Source organism: Diceros bicornis, chromosome 15, assembly GCF_020826845.1.
Source record: "Diceros bicornis minor isolate mBicDic1 chromosome 15, mDicBic1.mat.cur, whole genome shotgun sequence".
NCBI lineage: Eukaryota > Metazoa > Chordata > Mammalia > Perissodactyla > Rhinocerotidae > Diceros > Diceros bicornis.
The window spans coordinates 50,354,518-50,377,242 of NC_080754.1; the positions used below are offsets into that span (position 1 = coordinate 50,354,518).

Genomic DNA, 22,725 nt, shown 5'->3' on the forward strand with positions numbered 1-22,725 from the left:
TTTGTCAAACACCAAGAACCCAAATATGCATAGGTTTGTTTTAGGGGTCTCTGGTTCTATTTGTCTGCCTGTTTCTGTGCCAATACTGTACTGTTTTAATTTCTCCAACTTTATGATAATTATTGATATCTGGTTGGACAAGTCTTATCTGCTTATTCTTATTAGTTCTTTTCTGTTATGAATTTTAGGATCATATTGTCAAGTTTTGTGAGAAATTCTTTGGAATTTGAATTAGTAGGTTAGTTTGGGGAAAAGCAACATATATTCATTTATTCAGTTCCATATTTATTGAGCTTTGGGATGTTGTTTCACCGTTTTATTGCCTTCATTTGTTTCTGATGAGAGTTTCGGGGTCATTAGCATGGTTCACCTGAATGTAATAAGTCATTTTTCTCTGGCTGCTTTTAAGGTTGTCTTTCTTTATACTTCAGCAGCTTGGCTTTAATATGCCTGCATGTGATTTTCTTTGTATTTGTTCCAGCTTGGGATTCACCAGACTTCTTCAATCTGTAAATTTATTTCTTTCATTAAATTTGACAAATTTTTTTTGCCATTATTTCCTGAAATATCTTTTTCCGCCTCATTTTCTCTCAGCCTGTTCTCCTGGGACTCAAATTATATGAATGTTATATCTTTTGATATTATTGTATAGGTCACTAAGGCTCTGTTTGTTTTTTAGAAATCTTTCTTCTCCTTTGCTTGTTCTTCGGATTGGATAATTTCTATTGATCTGTCTTCAAGTTCACTGACTCTTTCTATCATTGTCTTTTAGATGTTAAGCCCATCCAGTGAATTTTTCTTTTTTTCTACTGAGATTTTCATTCATCAAAAACATGTTTCCTTTACTTCCTTGAGCACGTTATAATAGTTGCTTTAAAATCCTTGTCAGCTAATTTCAACATCTCAGGGTGGGTCTCCATTGATAGCCTTTCCTCTTCAGAATGGATCATATTTTTCTGTTTCTTCTTTGTCTAATAATTTTAGGTGACATTGTGACTTATATATCGTAGAGACTCTGGATTCAGCTATGTTCCTTTCAAGAGGTTTTTTGTTTGTTTTTATTTTTTTGAGTAGGCAATTAACTAGGCTGGACTCATACTCCAAACTATATTTTCTGTGGTGGGCAGCAGCAGAAATCTCTGTGGAAGTCATTTTAGTACCACCTGAGTTGCTTTGGAGTGTACCCCACGCCTGCATGGTTCAAGGATCAGCCTGTGCAGAATTTGGCCCTCCCCACGTGTGGCTCTCTCCTTTCCAGGATTTCGCACTTCACGTTTCAGTTGCTGTGATTGCCGTGAAACTTGTTCTCTGATTCTCCAAGCCAGTAAGATTATGGATTTTCTATCTGACTTTTAGTCACCCAAGTAGACATGGATTGGGTCTGCCCTTAGGCAAAAACAGTGCCATTCCTTTCTTCCAAATATTGATTCCCTTCCAGTTTCTGCTCACTTTCAGTTGTTCTTCAGGCAATTATTTTTTAACTTTGTCAACAATTTATAGTCGTTATCTGTGGAATGGCTGATCTAATAGGAGCTACACCTCCGTTACTGAAAGCCAGAAGTCGTGATCCTGGATAATTTTTGTATAAAGTTTCTCATTTTTTAGTTACCACAGTTCCATGCCGTCTCTTTCCAAGTCTGCTGGGTATACTTCTTCTAGTCTCTTTTAAACAGAGAGTGTAGCTCTTTCAGGCTCTAGGTTTTTTTGTAGGCATCTCACTTCCAGGCCCGTGCCCCCCATAGTCCTGGGATATGTCTCCTAACAGTCCTGTGGGAACAGAAAAGTAATCCCAGACCCTTTATCCAAGATGAAAACCCTTTGGGCTCCTTCAGCTTCAGTTCTAGTATACTCATCTAACTTTAATTTGTTTCTTCCTTCTTGGAAACTGGAGGCTTTCCTTGCTTATTGTTTTTGTTGCTGCTGCCTCTGCTTTTATCCTTGACTAAGTATTTTCTGAAAATGATTACAATTTATTCAGCAATTCTATGTTTGTAGTGGGAAAGGGGCACCTACATTAGCTTAATCAGTTTTGTTTCCAGACGTTTGTAGCAGTGTTTTCTATAGTGGGCAACATCAGACCATCCCCAGAATGCAACTCTGGCTGCTAATTCCTGTACTCAGGAGGGAACTGAGTTCTGGTTTAGATATATGGACTTTGGACAGAAGTCTTGTAGCTCTTAGAATAGCTGAGGGCCTAGGAGCAACTAACGTTATTTCAGCATCTACTATAGCCCAAGTTCTAAGCCACTCACTTTATATCATTTAATTCTTACAATTCCTTATGTTAATAGTATAACCTCCATTTTACACATTAGGAAATTGAGACTTAGAGAGCTGTAAATAACTTGTTTCAGCATAAGAAGAGTCAGAATTCAAGCTTTTTGACTCAAAATCACATACCCTGCATGGTACTCTGCTGTCTCAAAAATATTTTTTATAGTTATACGAATGGATAAAAGCTTGAGGCTTTGCTATGTTTAGCAGCAGTCATGACAAAATTTGAGAGCTCATTAGTGCTGGAGAATGTCTGGAGGAGTTTACACACGTATGTTTGCCAGCTTCATTCTTCTCATAGGTGAAATTCGTGGGTTATCATTGAAAACGCTCTCTATGCTGCCTAAACTCACATTAACAGAGGTTCTTTGCCCGATCCTTTGGAAGGAAGTGAAAAAAAGGAATCAGAATTTTAGACAGCTGGAAAGAATTTTAATGATAAACAAAGACTATATGAGGTAACATAGGTTCTTCTAGCTAAATGGGACTGCCATCATAAGATGCAAAGACCTGTTTTAAGAAAAAGAAGCAAAAAGAAGCAAATAGTAGAAATGATTATATTAAAACCCTTGAATTAATAGCTTCTTGATCAACATGTGTTCTTATCAAAAAGCAACATTATATTCTATAAAGAAATATTTATTTAATATTCTGAGCCAGTGAAAGGAAATTTTTCCTGAAGTCATTTTAATAGAGATTAACTCTATTATGGAAAAAATATTTATTTTGTTCATATACTGCTCACCGACTGAATCACTGGTGGTCTACATCTCCGTTACTGAAAAAAATGTTTATATCACTTTACTTAGCATGATTTGTCAAGCAGAATAAAGTGTGTTCCTATAATTCATGTGCAGTTAGCTTCCTCGCCCAGAGACCCATCACAATGCATGCATATTCTATTCTCAGACATAAAAAATTGAGTGTTCATTTAACATCGAAGGATGTTATTTTTAGAAGTCTTACCACAGTTTTTAGCAATGTTAATTACCTTTCTTTTATAAATCCCTTTGAGATCTTTATTGATTTAAGTCAATCCCGTATTTGTACAAAGCTTCTCACTCATCACACCTAATAAACTTACTAACAAACTTTGGAATGAAGAGGGGTCCTCCTATGTTTTCACAAACAAATGTTTGGATGTACGTTGTCATTCACAGAGGCAGAAACAAATCTTACTTAGATGTTGGCTCAGAATCCCCGTCTAAATACCCTTGGCATTTGGGCTAGGTTTTTATCTCCTGTTTGGGGTCGCTTGGAATGTGTTGTTTTCTCTGACTTTTAGTGATGCAGAAAGAGGAGTTTTTCTTATAATAATGTACCTGTTGTAAAGTCCTAAACACAGACAACTGCTTGTTAATTTCAATTTTTAGATGAGGAAACTGAGCACTCAAGTGACTTTGTCCAGCTTAGTCAAGGCAAAAAATCAAGCAAACTGTGTAGGCAATTGACTCCCATCAGTTTGCTGTATGGCCTTGAGCAAGTCACTTAACCTGTCTGTGTCCACAGTTTCCTTGTGTATAAAAAGGAGATAAGAACAGGATCCTCTTCACAGGGCTGTTATGATGGCAGGTTGAGTTAATGGAGGCAAAGTGCCCAGATCACTGCCTGGCACACAGAAAACACTATGCAAGTTTACTTTTTATTATTACTGGTAACTTCAGCACAAAATGGATTTCTGCAGGAGGCAGGATGCTTCAGTGATTCCTGCTAGTTCCAGCACTATCCTAGCCCAAGTTTCCTGGATCGTAGAACCTGAGCTAACGTAAGCTTTCCCAGGAGCAGCAAGCGTGAGGGGAGAAGAGAAGAGAGGCAGGTAAGCGTGCGAGGTGGTGCGTTACCTGGCTGGCCATGACTTCACAAATGTCAGCCAGTTGCCTGGTCACATAGGACGGCTTTCTGACTGGCTGTGTGGTACCTGAGTACTCAGCACAGTCAGATGAGGAGGAGAGGGAGAGGCATACAGCTGCCAGCTCCTCCACACCCCCATTGTCACAGGCTGTGCGGCTTGGTTCCCCATGCTTCCCCTTCCACACACACAGCTCCTGAGGAAGCCAGGTCCCAGCCCCTGGTACAGCATTTCCTCTGAATTCAGAAGCCTCAGGATGAGCCAGTGCCTCTGTGGGTCTGGCCAGAGGGGCATGGAGCCAGGGTAGCTCCTGCTGGGCCATGCCATGGTGGCTGTGCCAAAGCCCACCCCTCAGCCAAGAGGAAGCCAAGATGTCTGGTGGTGTTAGGAGAAGAGGTGAGAGTGGCAGTGATGGGGATCTCCACTGAGTCAGTGGCCGAGGCCAGGAAGGCAGATGGGACAGAGCCATCAGGGTGCCCCATGCACTGGGACCAGCCCTACCACTCACAACTGTGCAGGCTCAGTAAGCTGCTGTGGCTCCATGTCCTTGATTCCAAATGAGATTGTTGTGAGGAATAGAAGTGATACATGTAATGTGCCTTTAGTACGTGGCCCAGAGTAGGCACTCAGTAAATGACAGATAGTATTTTCCTATCCACCCATCTTTGAAATAGACATCAATTTCCCTTAGCGCTTGTATTTGTCTCAGAAATAAAACATCTGTTTGAATTCAAAGATATGACTGAGATAAACTAGAAGAAGCTGGTACTACTATAAAGAGGGTAATATTTAACCCTAGGACATGTCAAAGGAAATGACTAAGAAAGCTCATGGCAGAGAACCGAGGCCACCCAAGGAGGTCAGAAGATTTAGGGAAAATCATGAGAACCAAGAAATGATTTTCATTCTAAAAATTGCTTTATGTAATTGTAGATTTGTTTTTGCTTTTAGCTAGGGTAGAGAGAGAGAATATAGTTTCCAACTCCTGTTCTGTGGACACAGGGAGTCCAGCTTGCTTAGCACCATCACCTCCAATCCTGACACCTCAGGGAGAAGAGCAGCATCAGTGTCAGGCCGAATGGAGGCCTTGATAGAAACCAGGAAGGGAGGATAAGTAAGTGGGAGATTGCTGGGCACTGGGAGCCTCAAGATGAGATTGGATATGAAGCTCAGAGGGAGGATAGTGTTTGCAAATCAAACTTCTATCTCTTGGAACCATATAAGTAAAGCAAGTCTGGACTCAAAGGCTCTGGGCAGGATAAGGGACTGTAACTCCACGTCACAGAGCGTCTCCTTTTCTTGGCATGGGTGCAGGTGGAGACAGAGGCAGAACAGGCATGTGGGTCTAGAGTCAGCCACAGCTATGCTGAGAGCTGGCTTACTAACTTTCTAACTTTGTCTCCTCTGTCAGCCTGTCTCATTTTCTGTAAAGTGGCGATAATGACAGTACCTCCCTCATGACATCGTTGTGAGGATTACACAGATTGAGATGCATGAAAAGCCCTCAGCAACTTAATAGACAGCTTCTTTTTTTTTGATGAGGAAGATTGGCCCTGAGCTAACATCTGTGCTGAACTTCCTCTGTTTTGTATGTGGGACTCCGCCACAACATGGCTTGATGAGTGGTGTGTGTAGGTCCACACCCAGGATCCAAACCCACGAACTCTGGGCCGCTGAAGCGGAACGCACGAATTTAATCACTATGCCACCAGGCTGGCCCCTGGCCAGAGCTTCTTAACCTAAGGCTCTTGAAGAGACATCCATGAACCTAAGAAAATATATGCAAAATACTGTGCATGAGCATCTGTTCATTTTTTTCTGGGGTTGAGGATTCATAGGTTTTATCAAAGTCCCAAAGGGGGCTGGACCCTAAAGGGAGCAGGAGTCAGTGCAGTGGACCCAACCACACAGTGCTGTGAGGGTGCAAAGGAAGTAATGCATAACTAGCTGGGGAGAGGAGGCACTAAGGACGGGGAGATGTGCAAGGAAAAGGAAGGACATTCACTGGGTCTGACTAGTTAATGCCTTTGGTGATTGGTTTGCTGGGGAAGGCTTACTGGTTTCTCTGCAATTGGTGTAGTCAAGTCCAGAAATTTCAGGCCTGGTTGAATGGGAGAGCCCCATTCTTACAGTAGCCTAGCCAGAAAGACAGCTGCTCAATGGTACGTTAGTTTGAGGTGCTAAATAAGAGATGAGAGGCTGGGTATTTCCTAGCCTGTCAGCCCTGAGAAATGTTGAAATGAGAGAAACTCTCCTAAGATTGTTTTTTTAGGGGTCACCTTTTAATAGATTTAAAGATAACATCAGTGACCTAGATTACCTTCATCTGCAGATGTATATGCATTATCACACTGGCCTGGCACATCTTCCTAAGGTAGGAAGTATAGGCGGCGGTGTTTTCATTTACAGAGGAGATGCTGAAAGCCTGGAGGCTGTGGGTTGCCAGGTTACACTGATAATAAGGATAAAATGAACCTGGGTCGTCTGATCTGTCCCCTACACCACTGACATTTAATTATCTGTCCAAGGCTCGTAATAAGCCCTCCATTGACATTTGTGGAACTGATATTCCTTTTAAAAAATTCTAAGATCCATGTAAACGTCAAGAGTCGGTTTTTTTGATGTGTTATTTTCTCAAAATATATAGTCTGGAATGTAAAATATGACAATAACGTTACTTTATTCAAAGTCAGCTAAATTCGAAACATTTATCCAAGGCTTACTATGTCACTAGAGATTGAGTTCAGTCTTGAGTCTACATTTATGATTTTTGCGTTTCAGGAAGCGTCATGTTAGTTCTGTACAAATCATTGCTGTATAATGTGTTCTGGGAGGTTATGTAGTATGGATCCACCAATTAATTTCATCATAGTGAAAAATGGGAAAAACAGGAAATCCCCATGACTCAGTTTGGTTTTAAATGATCTAATTATAATTCATTTCGCATTCATACATTATGATATGATTTTTGGTTTAGAAATCCATTGCATTTATTTCTCTTGGTAAGTACGAATAAAGTATTGAAAAAATATGGGGGGACTTTGCATGTTTTGTTAGAAAGTGAAGCAAGAAGTAAATCACAGTTATCTTCATGGAATGAATGTTGAGGTTTTTTTGTTGTTGTTCCTTTTTGAATTGTCTTATTCTAAGAGTATGTAAAGTAAGGAGTAAAAGTCTTCCAGTGTCCATCCCTCCTGCCACCCCTGACTGGTTAATCAGTCCCACCGCTGGCTGGTTAAGTAGCTGGACTTTGAAGTCAGATCAGCCAGGGACAGGTCCAGCTCCATTATTTCCCAGCCATGTGACCCTGGGCAAGTCGCCCACCCTCTCCAAGCTTCTCATCTTAAAAATGGGAGTAACAATGGGACCCAGCTCCTAAGGTTGTTGTGAGGATTCAGTGAGATCCTGCAATTAATCTTCTTATATAGTGCCTGGCATACAGTACATACTTGGCAAATATTAGCTTATGTTAATATTTATTTTAATATTAATTGTTATAGTTGATAATATTTATCTGGAAAGGAAAATATTTGCTCCTTTTGATGTTCTCCTTCCTGATCATGTTGAAAATTAAGATCAGAAGAAAACTCTTGATTTCTCCGATTTCACCATCAAATAATTGGAGGTAATTAAATATTCCCTGCAAAGATTTTTAATTCTAGTGTTCAACACCAGAGAGAAAAAAGCACTATTTACTTCCTGGATACAGATGCAAACAGAAATAAAACACAGCTGCTGTTATCACTTCATGGGTACCATCTCTACTTGGTACCAAAAGACATAATGATCTTTGAGTATAATTTTATAAGGAGGTAACAAAATCAATTACATTATCTCAAGTGTGAACACTGAAGGTCTTATGCCATTGCTGGTTAAGATGGGCTATACCTGTGGCAGCGTCTCACCCACTATTATAGATTATTTTAGATGAAAGAAAACATGTGTTAATAAATGAAGATTTGACAACATAGAAGTGTAGCTGGCCTTACAGCTTGATATTCAAAGATGAAGCCAGCAATACAATTTGAATGAACAGTCAACACAAAGCAACCGTGAACATAAGTGAAGGCAGTGATGGACAAATCATTTGGTTCATTTTCCATTACTAAATAGTACAGTCTTCACAAAATCACGAACAAATCTGCAAACCCTTTGGGTCCACTGAAATTCCATGTGATCTTATAAAATATTATGAACTATAAAAATAAAAGGCTAGGAAGAAATTTAAGAGGCTGTCGGGGTATGTTGTTTTCATAATTGTAATGACTGTGGGGCTAGTAGGATCCCTTCCAAGGTTTGGTGGTTAAAATAGAGAACATCTTTTATTGTTATGGAACTGAAACGTCATATAAAAGATAAGTTTATAGACATTCAAGCTCATAAAATAAAATCAATAAATATGAACCTCTATAACCAAGTTCATGAGATTTCAGAACCAGACAAATCTGCTTTATAAGCTAAACACTGACACAGGGAGAGTGACGTTGGACTTAACTTTTAGTTGAGTTGGACTTTTAGTTACTTAACTAAATCTTTCAGAATAATCACAAATACCAGGTAGGATCATTGTGAGTATTAAATAACTGTGCTAACATTGTGCGTAGCACGTAGTGAACACTTGAGGATAAATAAGAGGATTCCTTTCTGTTTTTTTCACATTCTTCCTTAAGTTTTTCTCAAGTTTATATGCTTCTTTTCTCTCTATCTGAAATAAGATATTCATTTTAGCTTAATCCAGTGACTCAGTACTATTTATTCCAATTTTCTTATGGTATGTAGATTACTCTGGTCTCTGTATATCTTAAATTTAACATGCATTTTTAACATTAACACTGTCCAAAAAGAAAGTCATTTGGAGTAACCTTTGTTAAACTTTGCTATGCTAAGAAAGTTGGCAAAGTTAACCATAAACCTGTTTAATCCGTAGAAAATACCTAAAGGCTTTACAAATTTACAAGTAAAGATGATATGATGTAATTTCTTACTTGTTTTTCCTTGTCTCATTTCCTCTAAGTTTTTCATTAACTTGTATTTTAAATAAAGCAAAACCTGGCTCGTGGTTGACAGCTAAGAAGTGTTTGTTGAATTGAGAGGGAAGGAAATAAATATTTTGATTGTGACCAGAGGCAATGGATGGCTCCTCAATGGTGGCTGAATAGACCTTGATTATCTTATCCAGGTTAGAAAACATTCTGCCACCTGCTTCTCATATTCATATAAAAAACTACTTGGGAATTTCTTGGGATACGTTTAGAGTTAAATTAATTACATTATAAGGGGAGGCTAAACAATTTTATAGCATCGTTTAGCTACAGTTAGGGTGTTAGTGTTAAAGGGACCCTAGAGATGAAATGGCTCAATCTCCTTAATCTACAGAGAAGGAAACCACGGCCCTGAGAGTTTAAATGGCTTCATCCTGTGGTGCTGAGCTGCTAAAGGAACTCATTTCTGATTCTTTCCATTTGAGTCAGCTCCTAAAGGGACTTGCCTCAGGGCACTTGTTTATATGAAAACTTCCATCTATTCCAGAGGCACTTACATATCTATAAAAAATAGACAGTAAGATAAAAGCTGTGGTTGAGAACATTGGCTTTTGAGTCAGAGAGACCTGGGTTCAAATCTCTTCTCCACCACTTAACTAGCTGTGTGACCTTGGACAGATTGTCCAAGTTACCTAAAATCTCTTCATGCCTCCGTTTCTTTATCTATAAAGAGGGGATGATAAACCTTTGTCATCTTCAAAATAGAAATAACAAGGCTTCATAGATTTATTATTGATAATAAGTGTGATAACAAGTATAAAGGATTATCACTAAGCCAGGTGCATACTAAGCAATCAGTGCAGGTTAACTATTATTATAATATAAATTAGAAGTGGGAAAGAAAATTGAAGGGAAGTGATATAGGCAAGGATAGTCCTATATTTTGCTAATAGTAGGCTACAGATTTGGCTCCAAGCTTCCTTACAGCCAACATGAAGAAAGAAACATGATTGATTGCATAGTTCACAGCGAACTTAGTTATGTTAATTATATATCTCTGGCCAAACCAGAACCGCTGTCCTCTACCCCCGTCTTTGAATTTCCAAACAAGATCTCTCTCTATCAGACACAGCAGTACAGGTTTTAGAGACATTGAGTTACAATAAGGGCTGCCCAGGCTTGCCTCAGGCTCTCTTGGCGTTTCCCACATACCCCTCAGCTTCTTGGTAGCACTTGTGGGAGAGAACCCAGCTAAGTGTCTTGCACTCAACACATGCCCTTCTCAGGAAGGCCAAGACTTTGGAGGAGGCCAGGGATGACCGTGGAGTTATGTAGCTTATTTCCCTCACCCACCTCAGGTGCCCCTTAACCACAGGAGCCAGCCTTATTTGTCTTGATGTATTCACTCACTGCATCTCACAGTGAGTGAATGGTGGATGCTCAGTCAATGTTTGTGATTTGCAGTAATTAATGAACATGTGGGGAGGAGTTACTGGTATAAATATCCCCCGTTTTAGGGCCTCGTTGTAGCAGCTTATTTCAGGCACTACGGATTTTTCATCCAACTCTGATGACAGCACTCAAGGCTTAAATCTCAGTATTTTAAATGAAAAATAAAATCTATATGAACTCTTCTTCCCTGGGTACTGATGTGCAACAACTTGTGTTATTAAATGTTGGAATGAAATAGGACCAGTTGTCTTTAAAAAGAAGATAAGTATAATTCTAACACCTCTGGTCTCTTTTGGAATAGGTATACTAATCAATTTCCTTTCAAGACACGTATGTCATTATAACTCATGTAAAGTCATGGCAAAACTTCACATCTCAAAAGAGGGAATGTAGAAAGGTTATGCTATCATAAAAATATTTTTAAATCTGCATATTGAAATTATTGTAAAATGCACTAAATTTTCTTTAGAAAATATTTAAAGTTACGTATTTTATTATATTCTTTCTTTCCATGTATTTATTAGAGTTAAGAATCAATTTCTTTTCTCTGAATAACCATTACCAAACCAATCTCCCTTGAGTCTCTCCTCAGTTATCCAAGTTAGTAAAATTGGATGAGAGATATGTTGGCATTTATTCAAGGTGGTATTTTATTTTCTTGCTTGTTTACGATTAAGTATCTCACTACAATTTAATTTACAAACTAGGAATCATTTAAATGTTAAACAGGAAAGTAAGTTAAAAGGTTGTTTACAATAACCGGGGCTCACACAGAGCTGGTTGACTTGTTTCCATATCTAAGCCAGAGTTCAAATTGTAGAATAGAGTTTTATTGGACCAAAATAATAAGTCCTTATGACCCCTTTCTTCTTTCCCAGTCTCTTTGCTTTTACCCCATCCGAAGCCAACATGTCACTGAAAAATGAGCCAAGAGTAAATACCTCTGCACTGAGGAAAATTGCTGCTGACATGAGTAATTTGATAGAGAATCTGGACACGCGGGAGCTCCACTTTGAGGGAGAGGAGGTGGATTATGATGTGTCTCCCGGCGATCCCAAGATACAGGAAGGTAAAGACTGATGGTCTGAGCGTGGAGAAGGGAGTTGATCAGGGTTGCCTGGCAGAGCACAGATTTGAAATAACCAGTCAATGATTGATTGTACAATGTTGTCTTAACACTGGGCTGAGACCATTTCATTAGCTGTTTTCTCACTGTAGCACATTAATGATTCTTAAAAAAGATGCTCGTGAAATATCATTGTATTATCATTGCAATATCATTGTATTCTTGCAATAACTTTATTTATTTATTTTTTAGTGTATATCCCTTTCTCGGTTATTTATAAGACTCAAGGATTCAAGGAGCCGAATATACAGACATATCTCTCTGGCTGTCCAATAAAAGCCCGGGTTCTGGAAGTGGAGCGCTTTACATCTACGACAAGGGTCAGAACGTTTGTGGAGTCACTTTGAATTTGTCAATACATATATATGTCAATATATATGAATTAACACATTGACTTCCATTTTTCTTCCTCCTCACTATGACTGTGTTTTTCTATGACTTTTTGTTTATTTGCTTATCACTTCCAAGTCCTTATCACCTCTCAAGTTTTTGCTTCTTTCACATTTAATCTTTCTTCTCATAGGTGTCTTTCCCCATTCTGGAAAATACTTTCTTTAAAAAAGGCATTTGGGGCTGGCCCAGTGGCGTGGTGGTTAAGTTCGTGTGCTCTGCTTTGGCGACCCAGGGTTCGCAGGTTCGGATCCTGGGCACGGACCTACATGTTGCTCATCAAGACATACTGTGGTGGTGACCCACATACAAAATAGAGGAAGATGGGCACGGATGTTAGCTCAAGGCCAATCTTCCTCAGCAAAAAAAGAGGAAGATTGGCAGCAGGTGTTAGCTCATGGCCAATCTTCCTCGCAAAAATTAAAATAAAATAAATAATAAAATAAAATAAAGGGAAGAATTTAAAAAAATAAAGAAATAAAAAAGGCATTTAAGGCCATTTATAAGTTTAATAAATTGCAAAGTGCCTCTCCTAGTCTTCCTCTCTCCCCAATTTTCTGTTTAATGTGGACTCGTGGGGCATCACCATTCCACCTAGAATGTCAGGTTAGGCCAAGGAAAAGTTCAGCTTTCCTAATACCTGTTTAGCAAGAAAATAATAATGCTACCTGGCTCTTGAAAGAAAAAAAGCCAGGATGCTGGATTGGCCAGCACCGTTACCCAAAAGTGCTGCTGGGAGGTTCTGCTAGCACACCCTGCCTCTCTGATTTGCTCCCAGCAGCTGTCTGTTAGGCCCCCTCCATGTGTCTTCTCTTTGAGTGTTGAAAGACAATGCGAATAAAATGTTTTCATCAAGCAAAGCTGCACCCTTTGAAACGACTGGACCAGAAGAAACTGTTAGGGTACCTGTGTTTGCTCTGTTACTGCCTGGATTTTGCAGTTGCCAAGTCTGATGGGTAGAGAATTTTGCTTCAGGCTGGTGGCCTTTGTCCCTTCAGGTTAAGCTCTGGCCATGGCAGAGTAAGGCCGCCATTGGCTCCTGCCCAGGGAAGTGTACAATAACCTTTCAGCTGGGGCAGGCTTTGCTTCCCTTCCTCCTCGTCTTTTGGAGGGTGGCACTCGCTGCCTTGGTCCTGATGGTTTTGCCTTGTGCTCTGTCCCGACCTACTTGGTGTCCAGCCTTTCCTTTAGGCTCTTACTGTGAGTTGGTTCCACGTCTCCCTGATATGCCGCTGAGCACCACCACCTGGAAACGTCTTTAAGATGACCTTTGCCTTCTTATTTTGCCTGCCAGCTTTTAGATTGAAAGGCGATACCACGTGGGGGTTAAATGCACTGATTCCAGAGCCAGATTGCATGGTTTAATTCCTGTCTTTGCTTTGTGATTTCCAGCAAGTTACTGACCTCTCAGTTTCCTCATCTGAATAATGGATACAATAATGCCTACCTTATAGGTTTGTTGTGAGGATTTAGTGGTAATAATACATAGTATTATACTTGTATTACAGGGCCGGCCCCGTGGCTTAGCGGTTAAGTGCACGTGCTCCGCTGCTGGTGGCCCGGGTTCAGATGCCGTGTGCGCACCAACGTACTGCTGCTCCCGCCATGCTGAGGCCGCGTCCCACATGCAGCAACTAGAAGGAAGTGCAGCTATGACGTGCAACTATCTACTGGGGCTTTGGGGGGGAAAAATAAACAAATAAAATTATACTTGTATTACATAAGTATATTATATGTCGTATTATACAAGTAGACACTGTATAATACTATGTATTATTAGTATTAGGTATCTCCTAAAGTTATTCATGAAGACAAATATTCAAGACACTGAACCAGGAACTTCTCTTTGCTCATACTCTTCTGTTAGTCAACTGAGTTTGGTTCAGTTCTGTTTTATTTATTTGTTTATTTATTTATTTATTATTTATTTTGCTGAGGAAGATTCACACTGAGCTAACCTCTGTTGCCAATCTTCCTCTTTTTATTTTTTGACGTGAGCTGCTGCCACAGCGTGGCTACTGACAGACAAGTGGTGTAGGTTGGCGCCCAGGAACTGGACCTGGGCCGCCAAAGCAGAGCGCACCTAACTTAACCACTCGGCCACCAGGGCTGGCCCTGGTTCTGTTTTAAATCTTCGTCAGTGTGAGAAAGCTAAGGAGCATCCGTATGCTACTTAGAGTTAGTTTAGTTTACTAAGAAAGATGAACTAAATTCACGCGGTTTGAATGTGATTCTAGGCAGATGAGAAGGACCCTTTTTCTGATTACTGAGTGCATTCCATGTGCCAGCTTGTGGCAGGCACTGTCTTTTCACTCTCATGACAATAGGTGAGACAGATGTTATCCCCGCCCGCCCGGGCTGGAGATCTTCCACCTGCTCCTGCAGCTCCTCCTCCCACCCTCCCACCCTGCTCTCTGCTCCTGGGGGCTCCCTTGCCTCCGTCCTCTGGTAGGACTCAGACAATGGAGAGCCCAAAGAGGAGACTGGGGTCACCCTGGGTCGGCTGTGTCCCTTGACCAGCGACATCCTTCCCCCCAAGGCAGCCCCCTTCACATGGCTCTCTCCTTCCTGTTCCAGCACCTGGTCCCGCCTCCTGTCCCTTCAGGACTAGGCGTGGCTTCACAAGTCCCAGGTTACTGTCCTCTCTTACCCCTATATTACGCCTTCATAGGAAGATCCTTTATTAAAACCCCTCAAGTTATTCCGATTCCAAAGAATTCCAGTAATTCTGCTGGGATGTTGTCTGACAGAAGTGACGCTTGACTGAGGTTTCACAGCTGATAGGCTGCACAACAGGGTTTCAAACCTTCCGAACCTTCCAAAAAGATGTCCCCGTTGTACCATACTGCCTCGCAATTGCTAAGAAATTTATAATTTATGTGTGAGGGATAAAACTTGGCATTTGCAACGTTTTGCAGATATTCAGTTTTCTTAGATCGGGAAGTAAAATCCTAGGAAACGTGGCAGCTTGCCTGAATTGTATAATTTTTCTTGTTTATTTGGCTCATCTTAAATTGAGTGTTTTTCACTTGAATACAAAGTTTCTGGCCACTCTATGTTTTCTTGCATCCTTCTCTGTGAAACATGATGCAGGGTGACGCCTGTAATGTTCGCCAAGGTAAAGGGCAGCATGTTAAACAGTCATGTGCCACATAACAATGTTTCAGTCAGCGACAGACCACATGTACGATGGTGGTCCCATAAGATTGGTACTGTGTAGCCTAGGTGTGTAGTAGGCTATACCATCTAGGTTTGTGTCACGTCACTCTCTGATGTTCACATAATGACGAAATTGCCTAATGATGCATTTCTCAGAATGTATCCCTGTGATTAAGTGATGCATCACTGTATTGAACCCCAGAACTGGGTTCCTTCAACTTCTGTTTGTAGTAACTATATCATGGATCCTAACTAGAAGCTAAGCAAGTGCTAGATTTGAATGTTTACCAGGGATAGGGCTATATTCCAGATTTAAGAGCACAAGTTGCATTGCTTCTCACACTTGTGTTTATATATCACATCTACACAGAGTGGTCATGCTTTAGAAGTTTGCAAAATATGCCAAATGTCAGGAATGAATGGTAGCAGGCCAGGAATCACCCATGGGGATGCTGACACCAGAGCCTGGATAAACTATCAGAGTAGGAGACATTTACTCTCTCCCGCCCCCAACACCCATGGTGCCTAAATCTCCCGGGAGGGGCTAGTGTCCTCTAGGTGGTCCAGAGTGACCGCTGCCCACTCCCACAACACACACCATGGTAGCTTCCTTCAAGATCTCTTGTGCTTCATAAATATCCCCCCATCTTCTGATACCTTCTATGATATCAAAACTCCTATCCACTAGGTCTGTTAGCTCTTCTGATTGAAATAATGGACTAGTCACCAAGACATATTTGCAATTTAATAAGAAATATTTAAAAAATTTTAAATGGAGATTCATTTTGGTTAAGTAGTTGGGGGAAATACTTTATGTGTGGGAAGATCTTCTGCTCTTTTCCCTCTAATCATCCTGGTCACTTGTGGTGTTTCAGGGCAGGGAGATGTTGTAGATGTGATGGACTTTGGAATGCATTTCAGAAGGAGAAGGCATTAATGTCATTTGTGAAGAGCAAGAAGTGGGCTAAGATGGTGCTCCTGGAATCCGTTTCTTCTTCCCTCTCACCCCCTCCAATTTCTGTTCACTGCTTATACTTTTGGACAACCCCCTGATGGCTAATTAGGGCCTTCATTTATTGTCTCCTTTACCTGGTTTCTTGTTTCAGGTGTGCGTGTGTGTGTGTGTGTGTGTATTTGGAACAATACAATTTGTGGGAGTTTGTCTTTGGTGTGATTCAGAGTTTGTCTTATGTATATTATAAGGTGAACATTTAAGAGAATATTATTTCTGTAATCACTTGTTTTTGAAAACATGTTGCTTAACTACTTACACAAAATAAATAGGTTGGATTTAAGAGTACTTCTATGTTACTTGTTAATTAGCTATTGTTCATTGAGAGATTTTAGAATTATTGTTGTTATCTAAAATACCAACCATTTTTATTTATCACTGTAGGTACCAAGTACCAATCTTTACACTATTGAGTTAACACATGGGGAATTTAAATGGCAAGTTAAGAGGAAATTTAAGCACTTTCAAGAATTTCACAGAGAGCTGCTCAAGTACAAAGCCTTTATCCGAATCCCCATTCCCACCAGGAGGTAACTGTTTCAGAATTAATTATAGTTATCCCAGTATACAAGTTGGGTGGAAAGAGTATTTCATTCATATTATGGGTTAACTAGTCCATTGTTGGTGGATATTTTCTATTAAATAGACTCTTCTAAAAATAAGCCATCTTATGAAAGATATTATGAGAGTTATGGTTCAAAGAATAATATAGTAAGTGTTTGTACTGTGTGTGTGTCTATGTGTTTTAGACACACATTTAGAAGACAGAATGTAAAAGAAGAGCCTCGAGAGATGCCGAGTTTGCCCCGTTCATCAGAAAACATGATCAGAGAAGAACAATTCTTTGGTAGAAGGGTAAGTCCTTTCACTATTCTGTTGTTCTGAACATAATTTTGCAGCACTGTAGAAACAGAGCATCTACTGAGGGGTGAGGTGGGCCTGGCTACACCTTCTCTCACCCACTGATCCATCACCCAGGCTGGTTTAGCTTCTCTGGAACGAGTTAGGCAGTCCCTTCTTCCCCAAGCCATTCTGAGCCTGGGGAGGTTGCATTTTCCCGGAAGAGGAAGAGTGTTCTTTGTTAGGAGCAACGTTATAGAAGCCATCCTCCCTGCAGGAACCCTTCTTGGGCTCCTTGTGAGTCAAGATCGAGCTTGTCATTGAGCGTTTTGAGATCTGCTTTTTTAAAATCATATATTTGCATATGTTTGTTTCAATGTTTGTAGGAGCTTGTCCTAAATAAATGTAAAGTCTCATTCCCAAACTATAGATGGGGCGATTAGGGTCTGAGAAGAGTGGGACAGAGTACAGACATGTACAACAGTAAGACAGAAACCTCAGGAGGAAGGACACTTCTACCTGCTCTGCTTCGGTGATATGGTGCTGCATAGGGTGGAAGATTAATTTTTTTTACTAGAAAATTAAGAAAATATCAGTTCTGTTTTGTAATCTGAAACTTTTATGTTCTGAAGGTACTTGATTTCTCCTTTGTAGTTATCACCTTGTTTAAAATCTTTTTGGGGGTCTGGAATAAATATTTTCCAGCATACCTAGACATATAAAAGTCTGCAGTTTTGGGTTACTGTGTACATATATGAGTCCAGTTGAAAATGATAAACTATGGCTTTAATACTTACTGCAACAGCGCGTATCATAGTCAATATGATTGACATTCCCCCTCCCACATTTAACATTTTTGAAATCAGGGTACGACTTACTAGAAAGTCTCTTTTTTTTTTTTTAGCCTCCCTCCTTTTATCCCTGAAAAGCTGTTAAAAAATTGTAGTATATCTTCCAGTAAATTCAGTGTTAAAATTGAGGAAATTCAGGTTTTCGATAAAAACCAGCAAATGCTTTAAAACCACCTACTATGGGCAGGTCCTGTGCTAGTAACTATGGAAGATTAAAAGAATATACAGCTTGGACCTTGTCAGCAGTTTGTAAAAACCTAAGAATGTGAAAAGTTAAATGGTAAGAAGAGATTTAAATAATCGTTCAAGGGAACTGTGGAAATAACTCCTTAATGCTATTCAGGATTCCCTGTCTAGTGATAATGTTAATAAATACTTGAGTAACTTACAGAAGCTAAGATGGAACAATGATCACATCATTGTCACTAACTGTTTAACTTTTTCTGTAAGTATGATGATGTTATCACTTATCTAAAATATTTGCATTACAGAAACAACTGGAAGATTACTTGACAAAGTTACTAAAAATGCCCATGTATAGAAACTATCATGCAACAGTAAGTACTATTCAGTGATTTAAATTTTGGACTAATTTATGAAATCGTAAATTGTCAGCTAAATTTTGAATCATTTTTTTGGCACAAGTGCTTGTGTCCACTTTTGCATTACTCCTTGAGTTAAGATAAATGAATACAAAATTGATTTGACAGCAAGGATCCAATTTATGGTGATACTGTTTTTCAAATATTGAATGTAACAATTAATATGTCTATAACAATAGATTTAGATGAACTTGAAATGCTGCTACAGGATAGATTATCTAGAAATCAACCTCCTTCTCTCCTCAGGCTTCCAGAATAATGCTAAAAAGCATTTCTAACCTTGAAGAGAAAACGTTGATGAACACGGTTGGGCAGAGTTGAATACCCACAGATTATATGGGGCGTGCTGCGATTGCCATCTGATTGGCCTGTGAAGCCTGTAAAAGGCCTGTGTTTTCATGTGAAAGTGAGAAGCATGGGAAAAGCTAGGGAGAGAGAAAACTCTTGGGAAATCAGAGAAAAGAGAGAAGAGGTGGTAGGGCTTAGAAGCAGCTGGGAGGCACCCAGCCAGCAAGCAGGAGGGAGTGGGCTTTACAGAAGAGGTCAGAAACCAATGAGCTTTGCCCTCTTAGAGGCCCTGGAAGGAGGGGTGTTTTTAAAGAGTTAGCCTTCAATTATCCAGAGGTCCAGATAACTGAGAATGCACTGGATTATTGTATTTTTGTGTCTGTGTGTAAACCGTATTGCTGTGGGGTTGAATGTATGCATATGATGTATGTGCAGAACTGAAGAGTAGGCGTGGTTATGATCTGGCCTCTAGTTTAGAGAATGGCATCACGTAAACACATAAAGAGGGAAGCCCTCTGTGTATTTAGGAGAAGAAGCAAGAACGCCTTGACTCTTTGAAGTGTTTTGGTGACTTGCTGCTTGCTTGCTCTCTGCCAGCGTATTATTTGGAGGCTGGGGCATGCACCCAGCTGGTCCCCTTTGCACACAACTGACCCGGGGCCAGGCCGTGGCCCACCTTCTGCAGCAGCTTACACTGTGATGTTCATGGAGTTGAGGGAGCTTCTGTGGTTTCAAAACCTGGAGAAGAGTTTTCCCAGGAAACCAGCAATTCGGGTCCAACTAGAAGATGTCAAGAGAAGGACGATGGGAAGGATTTCTTCCCTTCTAGGATTTAGGAACGTGCATCTTTGAAAGAATGAAGAGAATAAGAGTACAATGTTATTATTATTAAAAATGCTGCCTCCTGTTGTGGTCTCTGAAATCAGACACACTGTTTTCCTTAATAGAGAATTATTTGAATGTGTATTTGTACCAGTATGCAATAATTTTCCATGTCAGTTACTTTTCTGACTGCCTGTGACTTTATTTTTACTATTTCTTTTGGCTGTAGAACAGTACTTGCTGAGTTCGGTCTTCTCTTTCTACGTATGTTACTACGTTTTGGATTCTAATGTTGATCAAAGAATGTTTACATTTTTTTAAATGTTCATTGTAATTTCTTTTCCAATGATAAAAATCTTTCCAAAATTGAGCCATATTGTATTTAGGAGTTCCAGAATGTCTTCTAAACATTTCCTTTGGTTGGGAAAACCTGGTTACAACTTACTATGTGTTACTCCTCATTTTTGATGGCTACTTAGATTATTATCCCCAATAGCAGAATTCTCCAAAATGATTCAAGCATGAGCTACAACTTGATCTACTTTAATTCTTTAATAGTCTCTTCCTTTCCTACTAAATGTAGTCTGGCCTAGACTCTAGATTTATAAGCTTCATATTTGTGAAATTAGATTGTGTGTCTCTTTTTTCCTAATTGTGAGAAATATTAAAACTCCTATCTGCAAGAAGCATATTAAAAGTTATCTTTATATAACCACACATAATTAATTCATATTTTTATAAGGGTAAAAAAAACCTGTTGTAAGTTAATTTGGATCCTTAAGCCAAGAGGATCATGGGTCACAGATCAAGGAATCAGATAGGATCATGTCTCTAATTTCAGTAAAATTTCAATGAAATTAGGCATGGACAGCTCTTTCTTCATACTTCATACTTCATTGGTTGGGTTAGTACTTAGACAACCTTTTCCTCCAGGATTATGAAGACTTCCTTTGTTTTTATGCCTTTTTTCCTTCCTTGAGGTTCTGAAAAGCAAAACTTCTTAGTGTTTTAGTGGATTCAACATCAGACAGTTCCCTTGGAGATTATTAGTAATTCATTCCATTTTCTTTACTCACTTGTAAAATGAAGATAAATGTATTTGGCCTCTCCTCAAGGCATAAATATGTTAAAAAAAAAAAAAGGTAATATTTACTCAGTTGTACAATAACATAAAATCTCAAACAGGATTCCTTTTGTGTTCTGAATTGTGTTCGTGCTGGCTACAGCACCGAACCCACTAGCTGGGCATTTTAATTCATAACTGAAAAATGCTTATCTTCCAGGGAATTTAAAGGAGTAGTCAGTAGGAACAGTAAATGTACTTTTTTTCTGAGTGAAGATTTTTCTAAAATCTAGAAATGGAACAAAATGCATAATTTCCAAGAGAAGACCCTAAGCTGATGGGATGATATTGCTAATTTCAAGTAAATCATCTGAGTTTTGTAGCTCAGATTCCTTACCCCCAAGATGGTGATTTCAAGCTAATCACCATCTTGGAGATAAGGAATGTGAAGATAAACATCCCACACACAAATCAGTAATACTGAGTTCACCTCGCCCTTGTTTTTTAGAGTGAATAACTTTAACTTGAGGGGAAGAGTGGGTAAAGATTAATAAAGATGCACACAGTGTTTCCATGCCAACAGGGAAAAGCTGTCCTGATTTAAACAGCTGCATCTGCAAATTAAGGGAAGTGTTGTCATTCTTATGATTGAGTCTTAGAGTTGAGAGGTTGGTGGGCCTTGCTCCAGCCTCTCAGTTTCCTCCACAGCTTAGATGTCTCCTCTCCTCTCTGGATCTGTGTTAACTGTTTTACCTGGAAGGCAGCCTTTCCTGGTGCCACAGAGCCTGCCTCCCACCCCCACTGCAAGGGCACTGCCCAACCCCACACTCTTGCCTTCCTTATCGGGGAGAATTTCCCACTTCGCCACTTGCTTGAATTTTTGCTACCTCAGGAATAAAGGGGCCTCTGACCATCCCCCTTCTCTTCTGATACAAGATGGAGTAGAGAAGCAGTGCGTATGTGATTGCCAAGTAATTTCTAGGGTTTGTTGCTTGTCCGTTGGCATGAGAGCCCTTTGCTTCCCTGTTTCCCTAACATTTAGTTGTACTTTTCACAAGTTCCTTTGGAAAAAAAGATATTGATTAGTACATTATTCAAGAGATCAATAAGCCCTATGGAATATTGTCAGACTAAATTGCTCATTAAATTTTTATTCCTGAGAATCATCTGCCCGAATGGAGAATGGAATTCTTATCACTGAAGATGCACTGAGACGTTTGGACAGCACATTCTTCTCAAATTTTAATTGTATTATTTAGATTTGCTTCTAAATTGACCTTGGCACATTTACTTTCAATCCAATAAATCTGTATTAAAATGTTTATTGCGAGAGACCTTTTTTCCCTCTATAATAGGGCTAGTTCTTTCTTTAACTTTCTTCTTTAGTCAAATTCTACTAAACCATTAGGATAAATTTAAATTTCATATTAATACACAACTTAAAATTTTCTGCATTGCTGATGTATACTTCTTTTATTTAGATGAAATTCTTTACTTCTAGCAATTTTGTTATGATATTCCAAAGTTATGATTTCTGAATTATTTCAAGGAATATTTCTGTTGTCAACTATTTGATGATAAGAGCTATGTGAATAAGAAAATATCCGGGTGTTAGATAAGTGATTTCCTTGATTTTTGCTTTTCATTTCCTGTTTTTTCATTCACCTGTTCTGTGACTTTGCGTAAATTAGTTACACCTCTGTAGTAGTTTCTTCCAGTGTAAACTAGGACTGACATTTTCTCTCTGCTCCTCAGAGATAAAATGAGAAGTTGTGGCTTAGGATTTTAAAACATTTTGGATTCTATGGTTCAAAGTCTGCAGTGTCACTTCTAATAATCTATGCATTTTCCAGTTAGAAAGCATTTCCACAAATCAGATAAAGAATGCATGGTACTGGGGCCGGCCCCATGGCGTAGAGGTTAAGCGCGCGCGCTCCACTGCTGGCAGCCCAGGTTCGGATCCCGGGCGCGCACCGACTCACTGCTTGTCAGGCCGTGCTGTGGCGGCGTCCCAC

At 39.7% G+C, this 22,725-nt stretch overlaps 1 protein-coding gene across 3 annotated transcripts in view; it reads left to right on the forward strand.

Moving 5' to 3' along the window:
- PLD1 (phospholipase D1) overlaps nucleotides 1-22,725 on the forward strand; it is a 202,927-nt gene that overhangs the window by 63,479 nt on the left and 116,723 nt on the right. For all 3 annotated transcript variants that reach the window (XM_058556350.1, XM_058556351.1, XM_058556349.1), the window contains 5 exons: nucleotides 11,436-11,626; nucleotides 11,876-12,003; nucleotides 16,629-16,774; nucleotides 16,994-17,099; nucleotides 18,427-18,492. In XM_058556350.1, coding sequence (XP_058412333.1) covers nucleotides 11,467-11,626; nucleotides 11,876-12,003; nucleotides 16,629-16,774; nucleotides 16,994-17,099; nucleotides 18,427-18,492 — 606 coding nt within the window. In that variant the 5' untranslated portion in view covers nucleotides 11,436-11,466. The remainder of the gene's footprint in view (nucleotides 1-11,435; nucleotides 11,627-11,875; nucleotides 12,004-16,628; nucleotides 16,775-16,993; nucleotides 17,100-18,426; nucleotides 18,493-22,725) is intronic.